Source organism: Cnephaeus nilssonii (assembly GCF_951640355.1).
Source record: "Cnephaeus nilssonii genome assembly, chromosome: 8".
Lineage (NCBI taxonomy): Eukaryota > Metazoa > Chordata > Mammalia > Chiroptera > Vespertilionidae > Cnephaeus > Cnephaeus nilssonii.
Window position 1 is genome coordinate 72,826,272 of NC_137079.1, and position 27,803 is coordinate 72,854,074.

Genomic DNA, 27,803 nt, shown 5'->3' on the forward strand with positions numbered 1-27,803 from the left:
ACTTTCCAATCAAGTCTCATGTGCTCCCCAACAGAGAAAGGAAACAAAGAAATTGAGGGGACAGAGAAAAAGGGAGGAAGAGGAGAATAAAAGTTCTGATCCTGATACATACACAATGGTCCATAGACATCTGGCTTACCTAAGCAAGGTATTGAAAGCCCCCCACCCCACCCCTGTACCGCCTCCCCCCTGCCCAACAGCTTTCACAAACCCTCAGGCTGCATTCTTTGATGTATTTATTTGTTTTTAAGGTTGGGGATTAGTGTTGGGTTAAGAACAAAGAAAAAGATGATGAATAACAAATTCTAGAAGAACCTGTTTTAGACAATGTCAGAACTAAAGTTACAGGAAAGGATTTCAGAGATTTTCTAGTCAAACTGCCTCATTATACAAATGGGTAAACTACGTCCTGGCACACTGTTTCAGTCAGTTCGAACTACTGTAATGAAATACCGTGGCTTAAACAACAAAGAGGTATTGCTTGTGGTTCTGGAGGCTAAACGTCTGAGATGAAGGTGCCAATATGGTCAGGTTCTTAGGGCTCTCTTCTTAGCTGTGTCCTCACAGTTCTTGTCTGTGTCCTCACATGGCTTGCCTTAATGTGTGCATGCAGAGACAGAGCAATCCCATGTCTCCTCCTCTTTCTATAAAGGCCCCGCTCTCATGACCTCCTCTCTAATTTCCTCCCAAAGGTCCCACCTTCAAATACCATCAACATATGAACTTGGAGGAGACAGGATCATTTAGTCTGCAGCATACACTGAGTGATTTGTCCAAAGTCGATCTGCTAGTTAGTGGCAGAAGGAGGGGACCCTGGCTCAGATATTCTGAAAATCCATATGGTATTTATACTACAAGGTGACCCAATACCTGTTATTCAAAGGGTTTGAAAAGAAATGAAAAAAAAAAATTATCAGGGGAATCACTCTAATTCAATATTTTTTCATGGATGTGATTCAACTTTATCATATCAGGTCTCCTTTAAGGTATTTCTCATTACTTTTCCATCTTTAGTTATCTCTATATTCCATAAATATTTTCCTCCTTTAATCCTCATCACCCCATTTAACTACACCCCCTAGTGCAATTCTTTCCCCTGTCAAATTTTTAAAAAGTATGCTACATTTATTATCTCTACTACCATATTTCTTATCTACTCTTCAGCATTTGCTGTCTGGTTTCTATTTTTCTCAGTCCTCAAAGTTGAAATGGGCAAACCCACACATTAAGTGACAGCAAATATTATTCTTATGTTGCCTTTATGATATCCTACTCATGGTGACAGAAGATTTTCTGTATATTACTTAATTTATCCATTCAAAATAATTTGAGGATTATTTACATTTCAGAGAGGAGAACTGATATTGAAATATTAAGTAACTTTTCTATACCATTTGTCTAGCAATACATATCATTGCTATTTATCATATCTGCCTTATAATTTTTAAATATATTTTTATTGATTTCAGAGAGGAAGGGAGAGATAGAGATAGAAACATCAATGAAGAGAGAGAATCATTGATTGGCTGCCTCTTGCACACCCCCTACTCGGGATTGAGCTCGCAACCTAGGCATGTGCCCTTAACTGGGATCAAACCTTGGACCCTTCAGTCCACAAGCCAATAACACTCTATCCACTGAGCCAAACCAGCTAGTGCTGCCTTATACATTTATTTGTAACCTTCTTAGTTTCAAGTTACATTAAAATATTTTCTGTAAATACCCCAAGATTCCTTATTCTAATACACCAAACATTTTCTTTTTTTTTACTAACTGCAAATCTAATCGCACCTTTTCAATGTTGGTTTCTCATTAATTTCCATTTGATTACTTTCTGGCTTTGGGCATGATCAACTCTTGCTCTATTCTGGGACAGAGAGGCATTTAAGAGTGTGAGCTTAAGTCAGACAGACCAGAGTTTGAACTTCATCTTTAAAATTTAGTAGGTATGTATGACATTAAGCAAATTTAACTGTTCTTCAGTCACCTCATTTGAAAACAGGAACATATTGCTTCATAAGACTGTGGGAAGGATGACAGGAGATAAACTATGTAAATAACTCAGCACAACGTATAACACCTAAGCACTGTATTAAAGGTACCTTTATTCCCCACTGAAATGATTACTCCCTTTGTCTTCTCTCTCCTGGTTGTAAAGCCCTACGTCTCTGATTTCTCTTTCTCAGTCTCTATGGCTGTCTCTTTATTATTATCATCTAGCTTTCTGCCTTTTAAAAATAAATTTTAATATGTTTTTATTGATTTTTTAGAGAAATAAGAAGGGACAGGGAGGGTGAGAGAAACATCAGTGTGAGAGAGGAAACATCGATCAGTTGCCTTCTGCATGCACCCCAACTGGGGATGGAACCCGTAACCTGGGTATGTGCCCTGACCTGGAATCAAACAGGTGACCTTTTGGTGCAAGGAATGATGCTCAACTAACTGAGCCACAGTGGCCAGCGCTGCCTTTGATTCTTCTCTCAATCCTCTAACCATTATCCTTGGATGATTTTACCAAGTCTATAATTTCATCTGCCACTTTTAAGCTGATATTTTTTCTCACCTCTCCGGAAATTCCTTTGGAACAATAGTAATAATTTATGAGAAGAAATATAGTACTAGCAAATACTGGGATAAATTAAAACAAAAAACTCAGTTGGAGGAATTGAGCATAAAATAAGAGAGAGAGAGAGAGAGAAAGAGAGAGAGAGAGAGAACTCATGAGCATGGACAACAGTGTGGTGACTGTGGGTTGGGGGGGGGGGGGTAGAAGGTGGGTGGAGGTGGAAGAGGGCATAGAGGGGATAAATGGTAATGGAAAAAATTAAATAAAAATGAGAAAGAAAAAAAAAAACACTCCACATTTGCTATTAAAATTGCTTGTGGCCCTAGCCGATTTGGCTCAGTGGATAGAGCATCAGCCTGTGGACTGAGGGTCCTAGGTTTGATTCTGGTCAAGGGCACATGCCCAGTGGTTGCAGGCTGGATCCCCAGTGGGAGGTGTGCAGGAGGCAGCTGATCAATGATTCTCATCATTGATGTTTCTATCTCTCTCTCCCTCTCTGAAATCACTAAAAATATATATTTTTAAAAATTGCTTTGTGCCCTGGTCAGGTGGCTCAGTTGGTTGGAACATTGTCCCATGCACCAAAAGGTTGGGGGTTTGATTCCCAGTCAGAGAACATACTTAGATTGCTAGTTTTATCCTGAGTCTGGCGTGTACAGGAAGCAAAAGATAGATGTTTCTTTCTCTCCCTTTCTCTATAAAACTCAATTAAAAAAATAATCCTTGGGTGAGGATTAAAATATAAAATCATTTTGTACAAAAATGACAAGCTTGCAATTACAATATATTTTGCAATAAATAGCCATTTCACATAATTGTTTATGTATAATCTCGTAGATTGTACACAAAAAGAAAAATTTTTTAAACTATCTATTTTATTTAATTTATTATTTTTCACCCGAGGACAGTTTTCCACTGATTTTTTTTAATATATTTTATTGATTTTTTTACAGAGAGGAACAAAGAGTTAGAAACATTAATGAGAGAGAAACATCGACCAGCTGCCCCCTGCACACCCCCCACTGGGGACATGCCCACAACCAAGGCACATGCCCCTGACCGGAATCGAACCTGGGACCCTTGAGTCCAAAGGCCGATGCTCTATCCACTGAGCCAAACCAATCAGGGCAGTTTTCCACTGATTTTTAGAGAGAGTGGAAGAAAAAGGAAAAGACAGAGAGCAACTGCAATGTGAGAGAAACACACCCATTGGTTGCCTCCTGCATGTGCCCTACCAGGGCCTGGACTGGGGAGGAGCCTGTAACCGAGGTACATAACCTTGACTAGAATCGAACCAGGGACCCTTCGGTCTGCAGGCTGATGCTCTATCCACTGAGCCAAACAAAGTGCCTAATTAATTATATGCCTCTGTATTTTACTTTTGTGTTGCTTTAATGCTGTTGTTTCTTATTCTATAAAATTTAAGGCAGTTCTAGTAGGCATCTTCATCTAAAATTATAAACAGATCATTATATCCAAGTTTGAAAATTTATCAGAAATGTAATTTGATGAAACATAAAAAATAATTATGTAACTGTATAAGATAACCATAAATAGGATTACTTGTCATTCCTTTCCATTAGTGAGATTTTTAGTGGCATAGCCTTTATCTCTCTAAGCCTAGTTTCCCCATTTATAAAATGAGAGGTTTATAACATCAATTGGACCCTAAGGCATCTTATTACTCTGAATGTGTATAAATCTAATAGATAATTCTAACTTTACAAATTGTACAAGCGAACGAAATCTAGGTTTACGTAAATCAATTCTACTTTGTACCCTTTAAGGGATTTATTAAACTCTTTATATATGGCATTATATTGTTGTCAAGGGTTATAATAGTTTTCTGACAGTGTAATAAAATAATTGATAAAAATGAGCTAACATTTAACCCAAATAAAAAACAAACAAACAAAATACCAATCTCTAAGCACAGAAAACAACAGCAGTAGCAAAAAGAACACCTCAATATCCTATTTATTTCATTGTTGCATATATTTCTCATAGCAGGTCCATACACATTTGTAACCTTATGTACACCTGAAATTCCTTTGGCAACAAAATGTCTTTCTTTCCCCAATGAACACTCTCTGAAGTGAGTTTAATGCACCAGAGAACACTTCTATTCATTCCCCCCCAAAATTCAGCTTCTTCTTCAAGACTTTATGGTCCTCCCATTATTTGCTATTGAGCAGGCAATAACAGGAAGATATTCTGAACTCTAATGTGTGTTTTAAGACTTTTTTTCCCTGAATAGACTAAAGTATGGATAGGAAAATCAAACTTCTGCATTTATAGCTTTTACAGAGTGTATATAAATTTTAATACAAAAAAAAAAACAAAAAACTCCTGAAATCCCTCTACTATTTACTTAGGACACTAAAGAGTTTGCCTATGCTTAGAGTTACTAAAATATTAAGTTTCCTTTGTAGGCTGAAGAATAATAATTTCTATTGCTCCAAGATGTGGGTAGAATATCCTGAATGCTTTGTCCTCTTTCATGATTAACAACCTTATAAAGTAACAGTTATACTGTGACATTCATGAATCTGAAGAAAATGAGCAATTAAGGTGCACTGATTTTAAAAATCAGGTAAACCGGACAAACAGTAGAACAGTCTCAGTTCTGTAATTCTGTTTGTAATTATATATATATATAAAACTAGAGGCCCGGTGCACGGAATCCATGCATGCACTCCAGGGGTGGGGGGAGGTCCCTCAGCCCGGCCTGCGCCCTCTCGCAGTCCAGGAAAGGCTCCCACCACCGCCACTATGCTCACCAGCCGTGAGCCCAGCTTCTGGCTAAGCAGTGCTCCCCGTGTGAGAGCGCACTGACCACCAGGGGGCAGCTCCTGTGTTGAGCGTCTGCCCCCTGGTGGTCAGTGTGCATCATAGCAACTGGTCAATTTGCATATTAGCCTTTTATTATATAGGATAGGGGCCCAGTGCACGAATTCATGCACCTTGAAAGGAACTGTGGGTCACAAGGCTGCAGTGGGCACAGGGGCAGTTCTCGGCCCATTCTCTGCACCCCCACCTAGCCCCTCCCACCATGGCCCTCCAGTCCCATGTCTCCCGGCAGCACTGCTCCTGCCACTGCCACTCCCATGCGCTGACAACATTGGCCCCGCTCACACCCACTGATGGTGAGAAACGATTGGGGTCAGTGCCAGCAGCAGGTGCAAGAGGCGGCTGCTGGCCCCGGTCACCCCCTCAGGAGCAGGAGGAGATGGAAAAGCCCTGAGGGGTGATCAGGGCCAGTAGCCGTCGCTCACACCCACTGACGGCACTGAGTGATCAGCGCTGGTGCTGGGCGCCAGCAGCGGGTGCAAGCGGGACCAGTGGGACTGCAGCATGTGGAAGCAAAGAATTTTTAGTAAGTACCAGAGGCTCAACCCAATGACAGCGACCGGAGTGCCGCCTTGGTTTGGCGCCCCCACTCATCTGCTCCACCATTCCACCACAGCCAATGACTGCCATGTTCCATGTGTACCCCCTGGTGGTCAGCACATGTCATAGCAACCAGTTGTTTAGTTGTTTGGTTGTTCTGCCATTCGATCTATTTGCATATTAGGATTTTATATATATACAGATATTTATGAAGGACATGTTCAATAGGTGTATTCCACTTATGGATGTGTATTAGATGAGAATAAAGCTGTGATTTGTTTTTGTTAATCCTCACCCAAGGATATTTTTCCATTGATTTTAGAGAGAGTAGAAAGGAGGGAGGGAGAGGAGAGAGAGAGGAAGAGAAACATCCATGTGAGAGAGACACATTGATTGCTTGCCCCCCACAAATACCCCCACAGGGCCAGGAATCAAACCTGCAACCCAGGCACGTTCCCTTGACAGGGAATGAAACCTGCCATGCTTCAGTGTGCTGGCCTTCACTCTAACCACTGGATCATACTGGCCAGGGCAAAGCTATGAATTTTTAAAGAAGTAATTTCTTTGTTGAGTGCTAATGAAATGGGTATTTGGAATAAACAATTTCAAAATCCATTAATAAGTTAAATTTGGAACAAGAAATGGAGGAACAATAAAATGATATCAGGTGTTACCTTATCAGATATTAAGGTAGGAATGCTGTTTTGTCAGGATATAAATCCCAATTCCACAATTTACCAGCTATGGTACCTTGGACAAGCTACTTTCTGTTGAAGTAATTCTAAGTGTTTAAATTTCATTCCCCTCTCTTCCCTAAGCACAAGGGGGAACCATATTTCTCTTTCTCTTACAGACTGGCAAGAGATGTGGTACGTTCTGGTCAATGAACTATCAGCAGAAAAGATGTGTGTCAGCTGGTCCAAGATCGATTGATATGAGTTCATGTTTTCTGCTTCTCACAATAGTGACCCTGAAAGCTAAGAGATGGTATAGAGAAGTCACAAATGCTAGAAACTCCATCAACTTGGACCTTGAGTGGGAGTACATAGAGACCAATAATGGACATGTAACATAGGCAAGAAATAAACATCAGTTGAGTTAAGTTGCTGAGGGCTTAAAATTAATTTGAAATGGGGATATTAACAGTGCCTCATTACTTTTATGGTTGTCAGCAAAATGTAATAGAGCAATATATCAATAGTCTTAAAATTCCTCTTAATAGTAGTATATCTATACCCCTTCACTTAAAATATTTTAAATTGTATAACATTCTACCTGCCATAAAACTTTGACCAGCAGTGAGCTCTCTTTTCTGCAATGTCTACCATCTCAATTTTAAAAAACCATGTCTCAAATTATGGTTTAATATAAAATAGTTTTAATAATGTTGACAGGAATATTTTAGTTGCTGACTTATTAATTATATTTTTGACTTTTAGAATCAATGCTTTTTTTCTATTATATAGAAAGAAACATTAACTAGGTAACAGAAAGAAAGGGTAGAAAGAGACAATGGTGAAAAGTGGTATACATTGGAGTATAAAAGATTACTGCAGGATTCTTCTCATGTTCTGAATATAGCTTTATCTATCGAGCTTTGGAATTGAAAACCACTTGAATTCATCTCCAATTCCAGAAGTGAAATAATAACTTTTTTTTTTTTTTTGCTTCAGAAATGTAAGCTCTTTATAGATACACTTTTTACTCAATTCACATAACATCAGAGAAAGGTATTATTTCCTGTACTTTGCAGATAAGAAAAACATACCATAGACCATAGGAAGAATAAGAGAATTACTCCTTACCCAAAGGCATTTACTCTATAGGAAAAGTGAGTTTAAGGTGTCCATTTCCATTCAGTTGTTCATGTATTGCTCTCTCTCATGTTGTAAACTAGAGCCCAGAATGAAAAGAACAGTTTCTCAACACGCACAGAATAAAGAAACATTTCCCCTGGAGAAGCAAAGTATTTTTTCATTATTATCATTTTGCAGAACTCTAGGGTAATGCTAGGTGTTGGGCGACATTTGATCTGGCATCTAGAAGAGTTCTGGAATCTGGAGAAGGCTGTGCGTAGATTAAATAAGTGTCCAGAGACGAAAGATAATTTTGACAGACATTGGGGGTCAGAGTAGCTTTAGCTAAAGGAGCTAAGTTCTCCTTGTCTCAGGACCTCTTGCTTTTTATTAACACAAATTGTTCTAAGGCAAGGTGGAGATATACACTTCAAAGGGTAGGGTTTCATACAGAAGCATTGTCAGATTGGGGAATAGCCTATGGCTGTTCAGGTATTTGGCCAGTAGGAGGCAATAACATGTAGATTAAGATGCCCTGAGCTGTCCGGCAGCAAACAGTCAATTTAATGCATCCCTTTCAGGTTTGGGGAAATGCCTTTAAGCCATTCCAGAAGGCGATAACTTATGTGACTCAGCCCTTGTTGAGTCCCCAAGTTCCATCAACCTTTTGATGGAACTCTTGCAATTATGACATGCTGGAATTGGCTTCTGGCACTAGGGAAGAATTTATTGATCAATGAAAGAAATGAATGGATTAACTGATCTTGTGGGACCAACAGTCTCTGGATGCTAGGAAGTCCACCTAGCAGAGATAAAAATGAGAATGTGATATTTCCAACATATTTGATTTGAAGAAAAATAATTTCATATTTCTTCAATAAATAAAGTTAGCCACATTACATTTTTCATATTGTTTAATTGATTTCAGAGAGAGGAAGGGAGAGGGAGAGAGGGATAGAAACATCTATATACATAAAAGCCTAGTATACAGTGTTCCCTCAGGAGTTTGACTAACCGGGAGTTCGATCGATTGCTATACATGTGCTGACCACCAGGGGGTGGCTCAGAATGAAGGGAGGCCCCGGCTGGCAGCCAGCAGCTGATAGGGACCCTACCAGTGCACGAATTTCATGCACTGAGCCTCTAGTCAATGATAAGAGAAAATCATTGATTGGCGGCCTCCTGCATGCCCCCCACTGGGGATCGAGCCTGCATCCCAAGCATATGTCCTGACCTGACCAGGAATCAAATCATGACCTCCTGGTAATGGGTTGATGCTTAACCACTGAGCTACACCAGCCTGGTATAAACACATTACATTTTAACTCTGGTAAATAAATATTAATTAAATTGCTTATGTTCACATTAGAGAACTATATAACATATATTATAGTCAAAGTAAATTTATGCTAAAACATTATATGCATTAAAAATAAATAAATAGCAGTGGCCAAGTAGATTAGTTGTTTAGAGTATCATCCCCATACACCAAGGTTGTGGGTTTCAATCTCCAGTCAGGGCACATGCAAAAATCAACCAATGAATGCATAAATAAGTAGAAATAAGTAGAACAACAAATCAAGGTTTCCTCTCTCTCTCTCTCTCTCTCTCTCTCTCTCTCTCTTTCTCTCCTTTTCTCTCTCAAAAAAATCAAATATAAATAAATAGTGTTATGGTGATTACTACATAAATAGTATTTTATAAATAAAATAAACAGGCAGAGTCTCCTTTATCCAGAAATATGTCCTCTATGCCACTCATGAAACATAAAGTCATTGTAGAATATTTTTAAGCTTTTGCACTCAGATGTTGAGTGTGACTCGACACGGTTAGCATTAGAATAAAGGAATCGAGAAAAAAGCAAGCGAGTGCAAAGGGTTAAAAATTAGAATCTAAGAGAGTAGTACTTTCAACCATTTAAAATAGTCTAATGAACAAAGTAAACTGATAAACAAAATAGGTCCAGAGGTATGGATGCATGGAACAGAATAATAGATCTCAATGGGGGTGGGAGGAAGAGGGGACAGGAAGAGATTAAACAAAGAACATACATGCATATATGCATAACCCATGGACACAGACAACAGTGTGGAAAAAGCTATTGGTGGGGTGGGAGTTGGGTGGAGGGGGGCTAAAAGGGAGAAAATGGTAAACATTTATAATACTGTCAACATTTTTTTTAAAATTATAATTGGATAATGACTATGTACCCAATTTGTGTTAACCATTATCCATAATGTTCCTGTTAGATATTTGGATATCAGGATAGAGCAAATAATTAAGAAATTTACCAAACATTTGAAAGAAAAAAGATGACACTCCAACCTTATTATATAATGAACATTATAAAGCAATAAGGAAAACTATCAACTCCCACCAAAAATTAAAAAAAATAATTTTTTTTTCATTTTCCATAATTATTACTAACCAAAAAAAACACAAAAAAAACAATAATAAGTGCTATTTGGGCCTATTATGTTGGAAATAAAAAAATGTATTTTAACTAGTAATGAAATCAATATAGAAAATAAGAATGCTTACACACTGCAAGTGCTATTATAAATTACTGAAAATTCTCGAAATATATTTATTAAAACATATCAGGAAACCTTACATTTTTACTTCCCATTTAAAAAAGATATTCAGCATTTAGTAACATACTAAATAATCACGAAGGTTTGTAAAGATTGGATAGAGTAAGCTTCACGGAAAATATATTTATGTGAAAAATACTGAAATAAGTAAAATGTTTATATCCATACTAGAGGCCTGGTGCACAAAATTTGTGCACTCAGGGGGAGGGTGTCCCTCAGCCCGGCCTGAATCCTCTTGCAGTCCGGGAGCCCTCAGAGGATGTCTGACTGCCATGGAGGCAGGAAAGGCTCCCACCACTGCCACTGCACTCTCCAGTCATGAGCTCGGCTCAAGGCTTTTGGCTGAGCGGCCCTCCCTCTGTGGCAGTGCACTGACCACCAGGGGGCAGCTCCTGCATTGAGCATTTGCCCCCTGGTGGTCAGTGTGCATCATAGTGACTGGTCATTCCTCTGTTCAGTCTATTTGCATATTAGCCTTTTATTATATAGGATGGCATACCTATATGAGTAAATTGTATTCTGTCCAACATGATACAGAAGAATATGTAAAGACATGCCAGATGATCATAACTTACTAGAAATAATAAGTGAAATCATTTGAAAAAAAATCTCTAAGTTCAATAAAAACTCATAGGAATCAAATTGATATAAATAAAGGCACCAAAAAGGTGGAATGAAGAAAGTCACATATGTTGGAGTGTGAAGAAGCATGTTTGAAAAAGCTAAATAGACAATGAATGAATTTATAATTGAAGAAAAGTGTATTGGCAAAGGTATAGAAATAGCAATAATTATATAGTGTGCTGCAAATAGAAAACAAAAAACAAAAACTATGTTCTAATTTGATTAAAATTGAATGATGGGAAGAAGAAGGAAAGGACAGAATGCCAAGAGCTGGGATAAACACCATAAGAGCATTCTCATATTTAATACCACTATTCCAGGAGGTAGGTAAGTGCCCTTAATCCTGCTTTTACAGGACAAAGTACAGGGGAGGGGGGTGCAGGTTCTGGAGGCACCTGCCTCATTTCCTGTCTCAGCCCATCCACAACGGGCTATGTGGCCCGGGCCAAGCGACCAAGCCTCTTCATGCCCCACATGAAATACTAATAGTAACAGTATCTAGCTCGTATAATTGCTATGAAGATTAAGTTATTTAATATGGACAATGCTCTTATGTCAGTGCCTGGCACATGATGAGTGCTGAAAATTTTAAGCTATTTTTATTAAATTAAAAAAATCAAGGCTTCAAAATTCTAAGTAAAGCTCAAGGTAACACCACTGGCAACTTGCGGAACAGGCAACTGAAATAAGATCTCTCTGACCACGAGGCCTAGGCTCCTAAGCATAATGCTGTTCCCTAGCCCATACCCACCGTCTGGAGAGAAATGCCCTCCCATACCTTGGCACTAAAGGCAAACACCCTCTCTCTTGATTTGATGCATATACAGAGCAGAAGCAGGAAAGTGCTCGTAAGTGAAAGAGAACAGTGCCAAGACCTCAGGCTTTCCCATACCCTGAGAAAACTATCTCTATTTTTAAAGAAACCATGCGTTCATCAGCAGAGAGCCTGGCCAGCTTTGGATACAAAAAACAGAAAACAAAACAATAAAAAGAGGAGCACCCCAAAGGAAGTGCACATCAAAGCTCTGAGCAGTGAAGCAGGAATCAAAGCCAAATGGCTGTGTTTCCATTTCCATTGGCTGGACAGTCGCAGGCTCAGCCTGCTGTGAATAAACATTTGATTCATTTTACAATTTGATTTTTTTTGCTTTCCTTTTAGATCTGTCTTCAGAAAAGAAGGCACTGACCATATCACAGGAGTCTGAAAGTCTTTCTAACAGTTACATTTTCACTGCTCATGGATTTTCTGCACCAATCTTATAAATGCGGTTAACTTAACTTAGCCTTAGATTTCATTGCCTAAAGAGCATGTTTTTTGAAGAGTGAAAGAAGGCACCATAAATGCCTGGGGACAACAGTTTAAAAACAGAATGACATGGGGAAATTGAGACATATAGTCAGTCAGACTAAGTCAATATGAGTTATGGTTTGAGATTTTAAAATACTCTATCTCTCTTCCTTCCCAAAATTGCATTTTTAAGCCTGTATGGCTGTATAGCCTACTATATTCAGGAATACAGTGCCTGAATTAAGGTAATGCTTAAAAGGCTCTAAATTATGGCTGTGTGATCTTAGATAATGTATATAATGCTTTAAGCTATTTTTTTTAAATCCGCAACCGAGCACATTGATTTTAGAGAGAGGAGAAGGGGGGAAGGGAGAAAGAGAGAGACAGAGAGAGAGAAAAAGAGAGAGAGAGAGAGAAACATCAATGTGAGAAACAGTGATCAGTTGTCTTCCTGTTCATACCCTAAATGGGGATTGAACCTGTAATCTAGGTATGTGCCCTGATGGGGAATCGAACCAGCAAACTTTCAGTGTACAGGATGATGTTCCAACCAACTAAGCCACACTGGCAAAGGCATAATTTCCACATTTTTAAATTGGAAATAATAATTTCTATCTGATAGAGCTATTGTGAGAATTTATATATACAACACACATGTATGTACATACCAGGTACATACACAAATTTGTTTGTATATGTGTGTCCATATATGTGAATATATATGTATGCATATATATCTTAGTCCAGTGAATGCTCAAAAACTGGTAACTGTTATTTTTTCACAACTCTAATCCAACTCTCTGAAGCCTGTTATGAGGCAGGCTGCTGACTTTTCTCAAGCAACAGTGCTCTGTACTGCTATGTGATTCCTTTAAACTTTTATTATCACTACTTTCCAGGAACAGCCAGTCTTCTTTGTATTAAAATGGTGGGGGGAAAAAACAAAACTATATACCTCAGTTTAGCCTTCCTCCAATGATAGCAATAGTAGTTATGGGTTTCATAATATTTATGAACTACTTTTCAATAGTCAATCCTATCTAATAAAGAGGGAATATGATAATTGACCATCATCACTCCATCACAAAGATGGCTGCACCCACAGCTCAGGCCAAGTTCCCATAAGGAGCCTTAAGGAGCAATAAGCAGGGACCTGAGGCTATGCCCTCCCCCACCCCCATTGGGCTTGACAGGGTACTTCAGGCCACACACCCCTCCTGGGGGGGGCTTGACGGGGGACCTCAAGGTGCGCTTTCTGTCCTGGTGCTGGGCAAGGGGACCTCAGGCTGCTCCCCCCGCCCCAGCGCCAGGCCGGGGGATCTCAGGCCACATCCCCCACCAGGTGGGGCTTGACAGGGGACTTCAGGCCATGCCCCCCACCCTGGCACCAGGCTGGGGGACCTCAAACCGCACCCCCTGCCCGGCGGGGCTTGATGGGGGACCTCAGGCCATGCCCCCACCCAGCGGGGCTTGACAGGGGACCTCAACGTGCACCCCCAGTGCTGGGTCGGGGGAACTCAGGTCACGCCACCCCACCCCAGCACCAGGCCGGGGGAACTCAGACCTCAACCCTCACCCCGTGGGGCTTGACAGGGGACCTCACGCCATACCCCCTACCCAGTGGGGCTTGACGGGGGACCTGAGTCTGTGCCCCCCTGCTGGTGGGGCTTGACAAGGGTGGGACTGGCTGGGTCTGGATTTCGCCCAATTGGGGGGCACAGCCGGGTCTGGGTCTCAGGTGATTTTGAGGTGCATGTGGGTGGGAGGTGACTTGACTCTGGGTCCCAGGGTGAGCCCCAAACTCTGACAGGAGGAAGGTTTTCATATACATTTTACTAATTTTCTTTCATCTCTGACACTTTAGAGAAAGGGCAAATAGCAATATTAAATTATTTCCTCTAATTAATCCCCTTTTAATGTGCGTGAATTTTGTGTACTGGGTCACTAGTATGTATATAAACATTGCTGTTTTTTAAAAAATATATTTTATTGATTTTTTTACAGAGAGGAAGGGAGAGGGATAGAGAGTTAGAAACATCAGTAAGAGAGAAACATCAATCAGCTGCCTCCTGCACACGTCCTACTGGGGATGTGCACACAACCAAGGTACATGCCCTTGACCAGAATCAAATCTGGGACCTTTCCGTCCGCAGGCCGACTCTTTATCCACTGAGCCAAACCGTTTAGGGCGGACATTGCTGTTTTATGCTAGAAGAATTGTCATATGTTAGATTATTTGGCCTAGACCAGGCCACTTGAATAAGAAGGAGCAAGTATCCTTAGAGGGAGGACTTTTAAGTGTCACCTGGGAGAAAGGCATTTTCCAGCTCCAGATGACTTCTCCTAGTGACAGGAAATATTCTGGATGTGTAGAATTTGATGACTTTACAAGTGGAACTGGCAGGCCTAAATATAGAAATGGGTGACTAGAATTATAAAGAAAGGGCTCCCCACTGAGTAATTATAAGGAAACAGAAGAGGTCTTTGGAGAAACCTAAAGTTAAAGAGTGAGAAGAAGAGGAAGAAAACCCAGGAGAGACAAAATAGGCCAGAGATATAAGGTACGGAACACAATTAAATGTGGTGTCATAGAGGTCAGGGAAAGTGACCATAAACATGCAACAGCAATAGCAATAAGAGCCTAGCACCTTCTATGTTGTTTTTACCATTCCTCAGTCTGATAACTTCTAAGGAATATGCTATTCACTTGCCAAAATACAAAGGTGACTCAAGATTTCCAATACTTTTTGATAAACGGTAAGTAGTGAGTGAAATCTTGTCCTTTTGCCACAAAAGGTCACTGCTGCTTTGATTATGATATTAAGGAGATTAACTGTAGGCTGTGGTGTAACACCTCAGAGAGCCTTTGGCAGTGATGCAGATTCAAAGGACCCATGTCTCGCCTAGAGAGCGTCTCTTAAATATTACATGGATATGTGGAGATGGCACCTAGAATCAATCTTGATCCAGAAGTCCCTCAGAAATGCTAAAATATTCACACTCCCAGCTAGCAAGGATATGTGAGGTTTCTCAGCTTTATGACTAGTGTGCGTTGTGTGTAAAAGCCTTTTACAATCATTACTGAATAGTTTAACAAGCTCTGGCAGGACTCTAACAGATTTGATACCATTATAATTAGCTACTAATTATTAATGGGAAGATGCAAAAGGGAAGGCCAGACATTATGAGCGCAACTATGTGGGAACCTGCAACTTGACACTCCCCAGGGAACCACTGGTCCGTTCCCTGCAAATCACTGGGAGAAGGGGTCCAATGAAAAGCAGATGGACACACGTGCAGTGAAGTAGGGAGTGACATAGGGAAGGTACCTGTCAGTCTAACCTGGAAACAGAGATCATTGCCTGGGGGGCTGGGGAGGATGGCAGAGCCACTGCAAGTGCATGAAATCTTAGAAGGTTAAAATCCCCAAAGGAATTCTCACACTCTTTTCGCTCTCTTGTTCCTTTAGTTTTGCTCCTGCTTCCTCGCATTCACCTGTGTTCCTAGAAGCAGCATGTCCCACTCCCAGGCAAACCCCGCACACAAGGTACTACAGCTAGCTATGCAAACTAAGCTAGCCTGATGCTGCATTGGACTGTGCACATATGAGACAGAAACTCTGGGCAATGGCTTTACTCAGGGTTTTTAAAAAGAGGTATTGGAATATGGATGTGGCAATAGCTGTGTTTTAATGCTTTTTTTTTTTTCCAAGAAAGCATATATATCCACATTTAAAATAAGATAAATTGCTTCAATAGAGAATATATATTATGCTCATGGCACAGTCAAGGAATTTCTAATCCTTTTCATTTAGAGAAAGAGACCATAAAAATATTTGCTTTCTACACTGATCTCTCCATCTCCTTTTTCTTTCTAGCTTTCTTTTTCTCCTTTGTCTAGGTGAGTTTTAAATCACACAAAGTTTAAATTCTGGGCAATGACAAATATTAGTCTAGTAATGTTCATCTTATCTACATTTTTGTGTTATTTGAAATCCTGAAAGAGCATTTAAAATAAAGTTAGTAATACAAATAAAAGCCAATTGCTATTATGGATAGCTCACTTAAATCTAGTTAATGAAGAATATATCCATAGAGAGAAGAAATCCACAAAAAAATTGTAATAATTACTGTATTCCAAATAAGTTGATATTGATCAGATTTAAATATTATATCCAATTAAGAATTTGTGGGCCTTTACAATATTTATGATTTAATTATCAAGAAAACATTACTGTCACCAAATAAATGATTTATTGTCATCTAATGCCACACCATTAACAAAAATTCACTTATAAAATCCACTTCCTTTTCTTGACCATCTAAATAAAATATATTTGTTATTTCATAAATATGACGTTTCCACTTTAAATCCATAATTCTACTTTTCCACAAGTTTGATATTTCTTGAAATGATCCTATTGCTGTCAGATTTGCTGCTGTTTCTAATGTGCACATATTCAATATTCAACATATGTGCTTACTTCAGTGAATATTAGAATATCCCCAATACAGAGAACAAAGGTTCCCTGGCATGAAATAAAACTAGCTCCAATTTTCCTTGTTCACTGCTCACTTGGCCACTTCCCAGCTGTGTGACCTCGGGCAAGCTCTAGCCCTCTGAAAGTCTCAGATTCCTCATCTTTAATAGGGGGTCATCCTTAACTTGCAGGGAACTTGTGAACATAATGCTCACTCACCACAGCACCTGGCAAAAGTTAGGTGCTCAGCAATTGGTCTGTTGGCAGAAACTGAGGTCAGCAACCTCCACCCTCCTTCCTCAAAAGACACACAGAAAGAAGCAGCTAGTGATCATAGCTGTACCACCACGAAAATGTTGACTTTTTACGTCATTGACAGACAGAGCCTTTCATCCACCCTGCGATGCTAGCGCAGTGCTTTCATATGTCACACACACTGAGATCAGAACACTCATGCGGTTTTTAACAATCCCACCTCCGGTTCAAAGAATCAGATAGAAAGAGGTTTTTATAAAGCCAGGCAAAAGATCTGTCTATCTGGGTAAAAACGTTACCTGAACACAAATTTTCCTTAAGCTTCCCAAATGTAACACTACAGTTTGTGAGAGTGAAGAACAGGTATGTGAAGGATACAAGGCCCAGGGTCAGTGCCCTAAAACACAATTTTAAATGATTTCTCTCCTTGGAAGAATTTGTTTTGCCCCTGACCTAATTTTTATGCTAATTTATAGGGTTTATGATTGCTTTATTCTCTGCATGGCCCATACCTCCCCCTTCTTTCAAAGTCTCTCAGGGACTGACTCCAGGGAGTCATATATAACATCAGTAAACTGCACTCAGTTAACTGTTCATTATGCAGGGACTGCTGATCCACTTTGTGGATTTTCCATGCCCTTCATTTCATCTCCTCCCCAATCCTACTACCTTTCTTTTGATGATTTCACTGCTCATTATCACCTCTACCAGAAGTGAGAAGGAGGAATGTGAAATTTAAATGAGTGAAAATGACTTCTAAAATTTATTTTGAGGATAAGGAGAGAAAGTAAAAAAATATGAGCTAAAATTAAGCCTAGGATTTTTCTGATGATTTCACCTAGCTATACTTATCCCTGTTAAAGTGATGCTAATTGAGTTCCGAAATCAAAGGCCTAGTCAACCCTGTCATAGCCCTTCCTTCTGGAATATGGGAGAAAGAGGAGAAATGTAAAATCTATTTACACAAACTTTTCTAAAACAAAAAGAAAGTACTAGTTGAGATAGACTAGTGCCTACAAAAGTCACATCTATAAGTTGCACAGTACAGTGGTAAATGTTTTAGAATACAAAATTATATTATAGGAAATTAGCTTATTTGCATCCTTTTCATACAAGTAGTGTACATTTATATTTATTTAGTAAACTAACCATCTAGCTTCTTTTTTAGCAGAACCAATATTAAAATGTTTAAATATTTAAAAGAACCAATATGCTGATTTCCTATTAGTCTCAAGATTAATATCTGAGTTGTGCAGGGAAAAAGCAAGAGGCTTTAAAAAATTTGTCTGTCATACTCAAACAACAATTTACCCAAATTAGTACTGTTTCTTAAAATAGTACTGTTTCTTGTGAAGTTGAGAAATTAATAAAATAAAATAAGTAACCAGTACTTATGACAACGTTAAAGATCAAGGCTTTTGTAAATAAAAGGTAGTAAAAAAAAAAAATGGTGTTTTTCTAAGTAATCCTCTAATATCTGAGACAATCCTGAGGCTAAAATCTACTACCGTTCTAGGAAATAGGAGTATTTTGAGAATTAGCTATGCTCTCAACTAATATATAAAATGAAGGCTAACTATGAAATTACTTAAAATTTTGCAAAACTCTCACATATACACACAAATATACATATATGGGAACCACAGATTGGAGTCCTGTTGCTATAGATACTGACAAATATAATTTACAGATGTAAAATTGATATAAGAATATTTATTTAAACACTGTCATGAGTTTAAGTAACTAAACATGTAAGCATCCAGTAGCATACTCAGAACATAATTGACACTCAATTAATGGTTGATTTTATCATTTCTCAAATCTTATATTGGTTATACCAATGGGATCATACCTTCCCTTGACTATTGGCACAGAAAAAGAATATATATACATTTTATATTCATAAGTATAATATATAAATTATATATTTTAAAATATAGTCTTTAAATTTTGTTATATAAATATACTAGAGGCCTGGTGGGGGATGACCCTCAGCCCAGCCTGCACCGTCTCCAATCTGGGACCCCACAGGGATCAGGCCTAAACCAGCAGTCAGACATCCCTCTCTCAATCTGGGAATACTGGCTCCCAACCACTTGCCTGCCTGCCAGTCTGATCACTCCCTAACTGCCCTACCCTACCAGCCTGGTCACCCCTAACTGCCCTACCCTGCAGGCCTGGTCGACCTCAACTGCCCTCCCCTGCTGGCCTGATCACCTACAACTCCCCCCACCCTTTGTTGGCCATCTTGTGGCGGCCATCTTTGACCACATGGGGCAGCCATCTTGTGCAAGAGCGTGAGGGTCAATTGGCATATTACCTCTTTATTATATAGGATGTTATGTATTAATAATTATTACATATCATATTTATATTACATGTCATATATTTTATACTGTTTACATTTACATAAATATAATATATACATTAAATATATGCACACATAAATATATTCTGTCAGCTCAAGGAACTCCTAATTTCATGTATTATATTTGCAAGCAAAAAATGGCATAGTCCTAAAATAAGTCATATTCTAAATTATATTTATTTGCAATCTTGAATTAATCAGGATGCTTATAGGACTGTGGTTCAAAATATGTTGAAATATCTATGCATATATTAATTATATAAAACTGTAGATACCATACTACTATTAAAATACTTTAGATGATACAATTATAATTAATTGGAAATAAAAGCTACCTCGAAAACATCAAAAAATTTTTAAGTTTTAGGTTATGTTTGCTAAATGTACAAAGTTTGCAGATGGTATCCTCACAGACACTTCTAAGAATCCTCACAACTTCATAAAGACAGAAACTATCAGGTGAGAAGGCTTGCAGTAAATGAAAAAATATATATTACTTTCTGTCAGTGATATACTGCAATAAATAATAATGAAATTAACTTATTTGCCATCATGGGGTGTCTGTTAATGACAGATACTAAGTCAGCCTTTTCATATGTCCATGGGGCATGTATGTGAGTTTCTACAGAAAATTGAAACAGAGAGGTATGATGACTTATCTAAATCTAAAGTCACACAGGAACGTAGCCATGACCATGAGAACGGAATCCAAATCCCCTGGCTCGGCTCAGTGTATCATCTATTGCATCAAGTTGTTTTCCTTGGCTATAGAAAAAAAGAGGCCTGGGAGACATATAATCTAACTATTCTTCTGGATCGATTTTTACAAAACACCTGGGAAGCAGGCCCAGAGCAATTGAGACATCTGAGAAGTTTGTAAGTATTGTTTTCAAGGGATTAATAGCATAGAAGCTCTCTAAGTCATCTTTAGAAAGAAATATGTGACACCAGATGGTAGGTCACAGGGCTGGCATCATAAGGAACAGAGATTTGGGAATGCTTTCACCGCACCCGGAGAGAAGGTACAGGAGAAGAAAGGAAGGTATTGGTTCTTTTTTTTTTTTTTTTTTTTAGGCCCAATTACAGTGTAAACCTGCATGAAACACCTGCTTAGATCTTCAAAGAGGAAAGATAATAGCAAGTAGCTCAGTGAACAGTTTGGAATGTGATAGGTAAGATATTACCCAAAATTGTGCCAATGTCTCCCGGTCTTGATGCCAACTTCCATGCAGAGACTTTCCAATCACCACAGTAACTTAAAGCAGAGGCGGTTATTGCTGCCATTCCACACATCTCCAGGATGTGTTTAATTCCTTTATTTCAACTTACATTATATTTCACATTTGTGTTTTTTAGAAACACTCTGAAAAGTTATTGCTGAATATGTATGTTTAATTTCTTGCCAACTTAGCAAAGGGGAGAAGAAATAACCCTTTCTGAAGAGGGCAGCTGGAGGATATGGCCAGAAGACCAAGATTCCTCTGGGATGGGGGATGAGGACACTTGAAAAGGGGTACCTGTGCCCAAAGCACCCACTGCAAAGCAAACAGAGCCAAATATTTCAGGGAAAATGAAAGACAGTTGGGAAAATAATTACAAAGAAGTGATGTCACTTCAATTGAGCTATCATCACAAATGATAGTTCTTATATAATGTCCCCATAAACTAAAGGAAGAGATTCCTATATTTTCCCCCAAAATAAAAGGCAAGTGATCTTGACTTGTTGGAGCAGCATGAGCTGTGAGGGGATATACAGTCCACCGCTGTTGTTACCTGCATAGATGTAGAATGAATTCAGCTTGTGGGCCTAGCCTGCACGTACTCTGACCGATGACCGATTGGCCTAATCTGGCCATGTGCCCCAAACTTCCAGAAGCGGTGGGTATTGTGGGGAAAACACAAGTTGAACACATTTCAGATGCAGCCTGGTACTGATCTTTGGAGGCCAATATGTTTCAACTACAGAGCCCAAAGTAAATATTTAGCAGTCGTGGTAAAAGTTCAATTGTAGGGCAGAACCAGCAGCTGAGGAAGCAAGGAGAGGCAAATCATACTTCCTGGCTGTGTTTTGCTTACAGGTTGTGTAATGACCTATTGCACTCACGTGAGCAGGTTCTTGGTCCTGTGCTTACTTCATCAGCACTCCAGTTTCACTTTAAAGAGCTTAAAGGAGCTAATTTTATAAGATGATTCATATCATTTGCCAGATTTGTATTATAGGGAGTTTCGTTTGTGAATTCCGTTTGGACAATAAGAGGATGTTACACACACCAGGTGTTTTGATGGAGTGTGTTATCAATATTTAGGACTCTGTGTCTTTAGGATTAGTGGTGATGAGAAAACAGGAAGGCTCAGAAGAAAAACATTTAGCTCAGGCAAGTAACTTATATTCTAGTTAGCACAAGGTGGAATTAGAAAGAAAATTAAAGTGGTTCCTATGGCAAGGAATGCCAGATCTTCCTATGACCCGAGAGGAAGACGTTTTTCTGTTCTAGGCTCAGTCACTAAGCATTCAGGGGAGGGTCTTATGTTCAGGGCAGCACACAGGATATCTGGAAACCTAGTGACGAAGGGAAATGTCTACTCAGGGAGGCCAATGGTCTTTTCCATAACTTATATGACTCCCTGAAGATCAAAGTGTTTCATTGACCTAATGACGGAACTCTCTCCAGTCCCGATCTTATAAATGAGGAAACAGGTCCTATGCTAGTTAGTCATAGCCAGAGAGGCTATCCAAGCATTTTGCACCACACTCCTTCAGGATTCCTTTCTAAATGGCCAGCTTCCCAGTAAGCATTACAAGAAGGAAAAAAAAAATTTTAAAGGCAATAATTTGAAAAGTAACTTTCTTTCCCTTCCTTCCTTCCTTCCTTCCTTCCTTCCTTCCTTCCTTCCTTCCTTCCTTCCTTCCTTCCTTCCTTCCTCCCTCCCTCCCTCCCTCCCTCCCTCCCTCCCTCCCTCCCTCCCTCCCTTCCTTCCTTCCTTCCTTCCTTCCTTCCTTCCTTCCTTCCTTCCTTCCTTCCACCTAGGCTTCAGTGAGCGCCCTCAAAAAAAAAAAAAAAAAAAAAAAAAAGCACCCTTTAGAGAAACTGCTTGCAGACAGAACCACTTGTGCACTTGTGTTCCCCCACAATTGTTTCCACTTCCCCCCTTGGTCCCTTCCCTGGGCCAGCAGCGGCGGCTGCCTCTGAAGTAACGCCACAAGGCGGACGCCCAGAGGAGACACTTGCGCCCCAGACCAGGAAACTAGCAGAAGCTCTCCCACCACCAACTGCGAAGATTCAACATTAGAGCATGTGGAAACCTTCACCGAATTCATCTATTTGCTTTTCCAGTTCAGACCGCCGTTCAGAGTTTGAAAGTCCTTCCCTCCGCAAAGAAAAGTGGATTTCCCCCCCCCCCCCCCCCCCACTCTGCAAACACCACTGGATCCAAGCCTTTCTTGTTAGAACTGGTGGCAAAGCAGGCGTTTGGGGATCGCGCCTGTGACTGCTCGGTAGCGCCGAATTGCCCTCTCCACTAACTCTGCTATAAACACAGGCTTGTTTATTTATTCTAATTCTCTCTCCCACGCTCGCAACCTGTGCACTGGGGGGTCTGACCCGTGCAGCGAGGAGGGAGCGGTGGGCTCGAGCTCCGATGCCCGACCAGGTGACGCCTCGTCGCAGTCTTCAGAGGCAAGTCCCCCCATTCTGGCTCCTCTGGTGGGGTCAGGATTGACCGACGCCCCGGGCAGGAAACCATGACTGTGCCCTTCGGCCCCTCGCCTTTCTGCACCCCTTTAGCTCCCGTCCTGATCGACCAGCCAGTGACTATTGGCTGAAGTTCCCCAGCGATTTGCATGAACAGAGAGGGAGTGTCTTCCGCCGCCCGCCCGCCAGGAGCGCGCCGACCGCAGCCTCCCTGGGAATGCGCGGCCGAGGGGGTGCGCGCCGCTCGCGGGCCCTGGCAGTGAGCTGGCGCCCGGCGACCTGGCACCCGCGCCTGGATATGGGGCGGCTAAGTCGTCCCAGCAGCTGCAGCACCAGCCAGAGAAACCTGCCGGTAAGGGGCTAAGGGGATGGGGCGCGGAGGCCCCGCGACAAGTTGCAGTGCCGTGGGCAGTTCCCACTCCTGGAGGGTTTTCAAACCTTTTCCCTTAATCCAAACTTCGCGGGAAGGTTGGGCGGAGGGAGAGGGAGTTTGGGATTATGCATCTTCATTTTAGCAAGGAATAGGCTAGACCTTGGGTCGGGAGAGGAAGTTTCTGAGGCCGAAATGTAGGCGCCTGGGGTGGAGGGGCTGGGGGGTGGGGGCTCGATCCGCTTTAGATAAGGGGGTTCGGAGATCTTTCCCGCCGCCGGCATCTGGCTGTGTCTCCTGCAATTGACACACTGTTTTCGCATAATCATTTTCCGCGTTTACTTCTTTTCCTCTCGGGGAGGGGGATTAGTCAGGGCTTCCTACGTGATGGGGATCCAGATCTTGGGGATTTAATTTTAGATGCTTGCTAAAATGAAAATTACTTCTTCTGACGTAAAGTGTTTATTTAATGCGGGGGGGGGAGGGGTGTCCCAGCCGAAAGCGTTACTATATTTTCCATATTATTATCATTAATGATGAGTGTTATTGCTGCTGTTGATTTCATCATAAAGGATGTAACACATTTCGCGTTCCGGGGGTTTTAGCGGTAGGAATATTTCAGTGAGATAAACTGATAAAGTGCCCACCTCTCAGCCCTCTCCACCAACAGCCCCCTCCCTGTCCCTCGCCTACCCGGGTGGTTTCCCTGTCGCGTTGCGCAGTCCCAGAGCAAGAGTCCTCTCCACGCCGGTGTGTTCCCAGGGATGCTCTGCGTTAGGGACCCCGAACGTCCACTGCGTGAGAGTGGTGATGGGGAGCGGGGGTAGAAAGTAAACAGGAAAAAAAAAATAATAATAAGTTTGGGAAACAGTGTTGCCCCGTAGATCTCTTCTTTGCAGCAAGTTTCCTCTCCAGCCCGCTCGGACAGGAGAGGGTTTGCCCGTGGGAAGGGGGGCGAGGGCAGCCTGGCCCGGGCGCTGGCTTCTAACGCCCCTCGCGGTGCGGGCGGCCAGTGTGTAATGAGGCTTCTCTCCTTCCCCCACTTTCAGCCCCTGTTTCTGTTTTTCCTCTTCGTGGGACCCTTCCACTGCCTCGCGAGTTACAGCCGGGCCACGGAGCTGCTGTACAGCCTGAACGAGGGCCTGCCCGCGGGGGTGCTCATCGGCAGCCTGGCCGAGGACCTGCGCCTGGCGCCCCGCGCCGCGGGCCGGCTGGACCCGCAGCCGCAGCCGCAGCCTCCGGAGCGCGCCCGCGCCGAGCCCAGCCCTCCTCTCTCCTTCAGCCTGGCCTCCCGGGGACTGAGTGGCCAGTACGTGACCCTAGACAACCGCTCTGGGGAGCTGCACACCTCTGCCCAGGAGATCGACCGCGAGGCCCTGTGTCTTGAAGGAGGTGCAGGGGCTGCCTGGGGTGACAGCATTGCCATCTCCTCCTCCCCTTCTTCTGACTCCTGCCTTTTGCTTCTGGATGTGCTGGTCCTGCCTCAGGAATACTTTCGGTTCGTGAAGGTGAAGATCGCCATCCGGGACATCAATGACAATGCCCCGCAGTTCCCCGTTTCCCAGATCTCAGTGTGGGTCCCAGAAAATGCACCTGTAAACACCCGACTGGCCATCGAGCATCCTGCCATGGACCCAGATATAGGCACCAACGGGGTGCAGACCTACCGCCTACTGGACTACCACCGCGTGTTCACCCTGGACGTGGAGGAGAATGAGAATGGGGAGCGCACGCCCTACCTAATCGTCATGGGCCTGCTGGACAGGGAGGCCCAAGACCAGTATGTGAGCATCATCATAGCGGAGGATGGCGGGTCTCCACCCCTGTTGGGCAGTGCCACCCTCACCATCGGCATAAGTGACATTAACGACAATTGCCCTCTGTTCGCAGACTCACAGATCAATGTCACGGTGTACGGGAACGCTACGGTGGGCACACCGATTGCAGCTGTCCAGGCTGTGGACAGAGACTTGGGGACCAACGCTCAGATCACCTACTCTTACAGCCAGAAAGTTCCACAAGCATCCAAGGATTTATTCCACCTGGATGAAGCCACTGGCGTCATCAAACTTTCCAGCAAGATCGGGGGGAGCGTTCTGCAGACGCACAAGCTCACCATCCTGGCTAACGGGCCAGGCTGCATCCCTGCTGTGATCACTGCCCTGGTGTCCATTATCAAAGTCGTTTTCAGACCCCCGGAAATCGTCCCTCGTTACATAGCAAACGAGATAGACGGCGTCGTGTACCTGAAAGAACTGGAACCTGTTAACACTCCGATTGCTTTCTTCACCATAAGAGATCCCGAAGGTAAATACCAGGTGAACTGCTATCTGGATGGCGAAGGGCCATTTAGGTTATCGCCCTACAAACCATACAATAACGAGTATTTGCTAGAAACCACAAAGCCTATGGATTATGAGCTGCAGCAGTTCTATGAAATAGCTGTGGTGGCCTGGAATTCTGAGGGATTTCACGTCAAAAAAATTATTAAGGTTCAACTGTTAGATGACAATGACAATGCTCCTGTTTTCCTTCAACCCTTGATAGAACTAACCATAGAAGAAAACAATGCACCCCATGCCTTCTTGACTAAGCTGCATGCTACAGACGCTGACAGTGGTGAGAGAGGCCAGGTTTCGTATTTTCTGGGACATGATGCTCCCTCATATTTTTCCTTGGACAGTGTCACAGGAATTCTGACAGTTTCTACGCAGCTGGACCGAGAAGAGAAAGAAAAGTACCGGTACACAGTCAGAGCCGTTGACTGTGGGAAGCCACCCAGGGAATCAGTAGCCACTGTGGCTCTCACAGTGTTGGATAAAAATGACAACAGCCCTAGGTTCATCAACAAGGACTTCAGCTTTTTTGTGCCAGAAAACTTTCCAGGATATGGTGAAATTGGAGTAATTAGCGTGACGGATGCTGATGCTGGGCGAAATGGATGGGTTGCCCTGTCCGTGCTGAACCAGAGTGATATATTTGTCATAGACACAGGAAAGGGCATGCTGAGAGCTAAAGTCTCTTTGGACAGGGAGCAGCAAAGCTCCTATACTTTGTGGGTGGAAGCTGTTGATGGAGGTGAGCCCGCCCTCTCCTCTACCGCAAAAATCACAATTCTCCTCCTTGATATCAATGACAACCCTCCGCTTGTTCTATTTCCTCAGTCTAATATGTCTTATCTGTTGGTACTACCTTCTACTCTCCCGGGTTCCCCAGTGACAGAGGTCTATGCTGTTGACAAAGACACGGGCATGAATGCTGTCATAGCCTACAGCATCATAGGGAGAAGAGGGCCTAGGCCCGAGTCCTTTAGGATTGACCCTAAAACTGGCAACATTACTTTGGAGGAGGCACTCCTGCAGACAGATTATGGACTCCATCGTTTACTGGTGAAAGTGAGTGATCATGGTTACCCTGAGCCTCTCTATTCCACGGTCATGGTGAACCTATTTGTTAATGACACTGTCAGTAATGAGAGCTACATTGAGAGTCTTTTAAGAAAGGAACCGGACATTAATATAGAGGAGAAAGAGCCACAGATCTCGATAGAACCCACCCATAGGAAAGTCGAATCTGTGTCCTGTATGCCCACTTTAGTAGCCCTGTCTGTAATAAGCTTGGGTTCTATCACGCTGGTAACAGGGATGGGCATATACATCTGCTTACGGAGAGGGAAAAAGCATCCCAGGGAAGATGAAAGTTTGGAAGTACAAATTCCACTAAAGGGAAAAATTGACTTGCACATGAGAGAGAGGAAACCGATGGATATTTCTAATATTTGATACTTCATTGTGGAATAACACAGAGATGTTTTAATAGACGTTGGATAGTCTTCACCACCCAAACAAGGTGGTGTGGATGAGTTCCAATGAAGGACTACTAATTTATAACTTGTACTATATTGTAAATAGTGGTTTACAGGTTTTTAAATTCAAAATCAGAGGTTATAAAATGTGTACAGCATTTTTAATGAAAATTAGTACTAACCGCTATAGAAATATTATAAAAAATATTGGATATGACTTGCAGGTTTCATACACCAAGCAAATGATTGATAAAATCTGGGAGTAAGGTAAGAAAATGACACATTGCATTTTTTTGTCTAAAAAATCTTTTAACCACAAGAGGGCAACAGCTGCTCCTTTGCAGAGAACTGTTTTGGGTTATTATTCATGACAGTTGTTGTACATCAAATTAATGAAAGAGTATATTTTAAATATATTTGTTTATAATATATAACAAATACAAAATTAAAATAAGTTGAATTTCACCCCCACTTAAATGTATGATAAGAAAAGAAATGTATTTGTAATCAGAACATTTACCTTACAAGTATGTCATGCGTCGTTTGAAAGAGAAGGCATTACAAAGAAGTGCAAT

The 27,803-nt window shown here is 41.7% G+C and overlaps 1 protein-coding gene across 1 annotated transcript; it reads left to right on the forward strand.

Moving 5' to 3' along the window:
* Window positions 1-23,270: 23,270 nt before the first annotated feature.
* PCDH20 (protocadherin 20) lies at window positions 23,271-27,205 on the forward strand (the record flags this gene model as incomplete). The annotated part of the gene is made up of 2 exons (XM_079779494.1): window positions 23,271-23,405; window positions 24,473-27,205. 2 exons carry the CDS (start codon window positions 23,271-23,273, stop codon window positions 27,203-27,205), a joined length of 2,868 nt encoding a protein of 955 aa, XP_079635620.1.
* Between the last annotated feature and the right edge of the window lie 598 nt (window positions 27,206-27,803).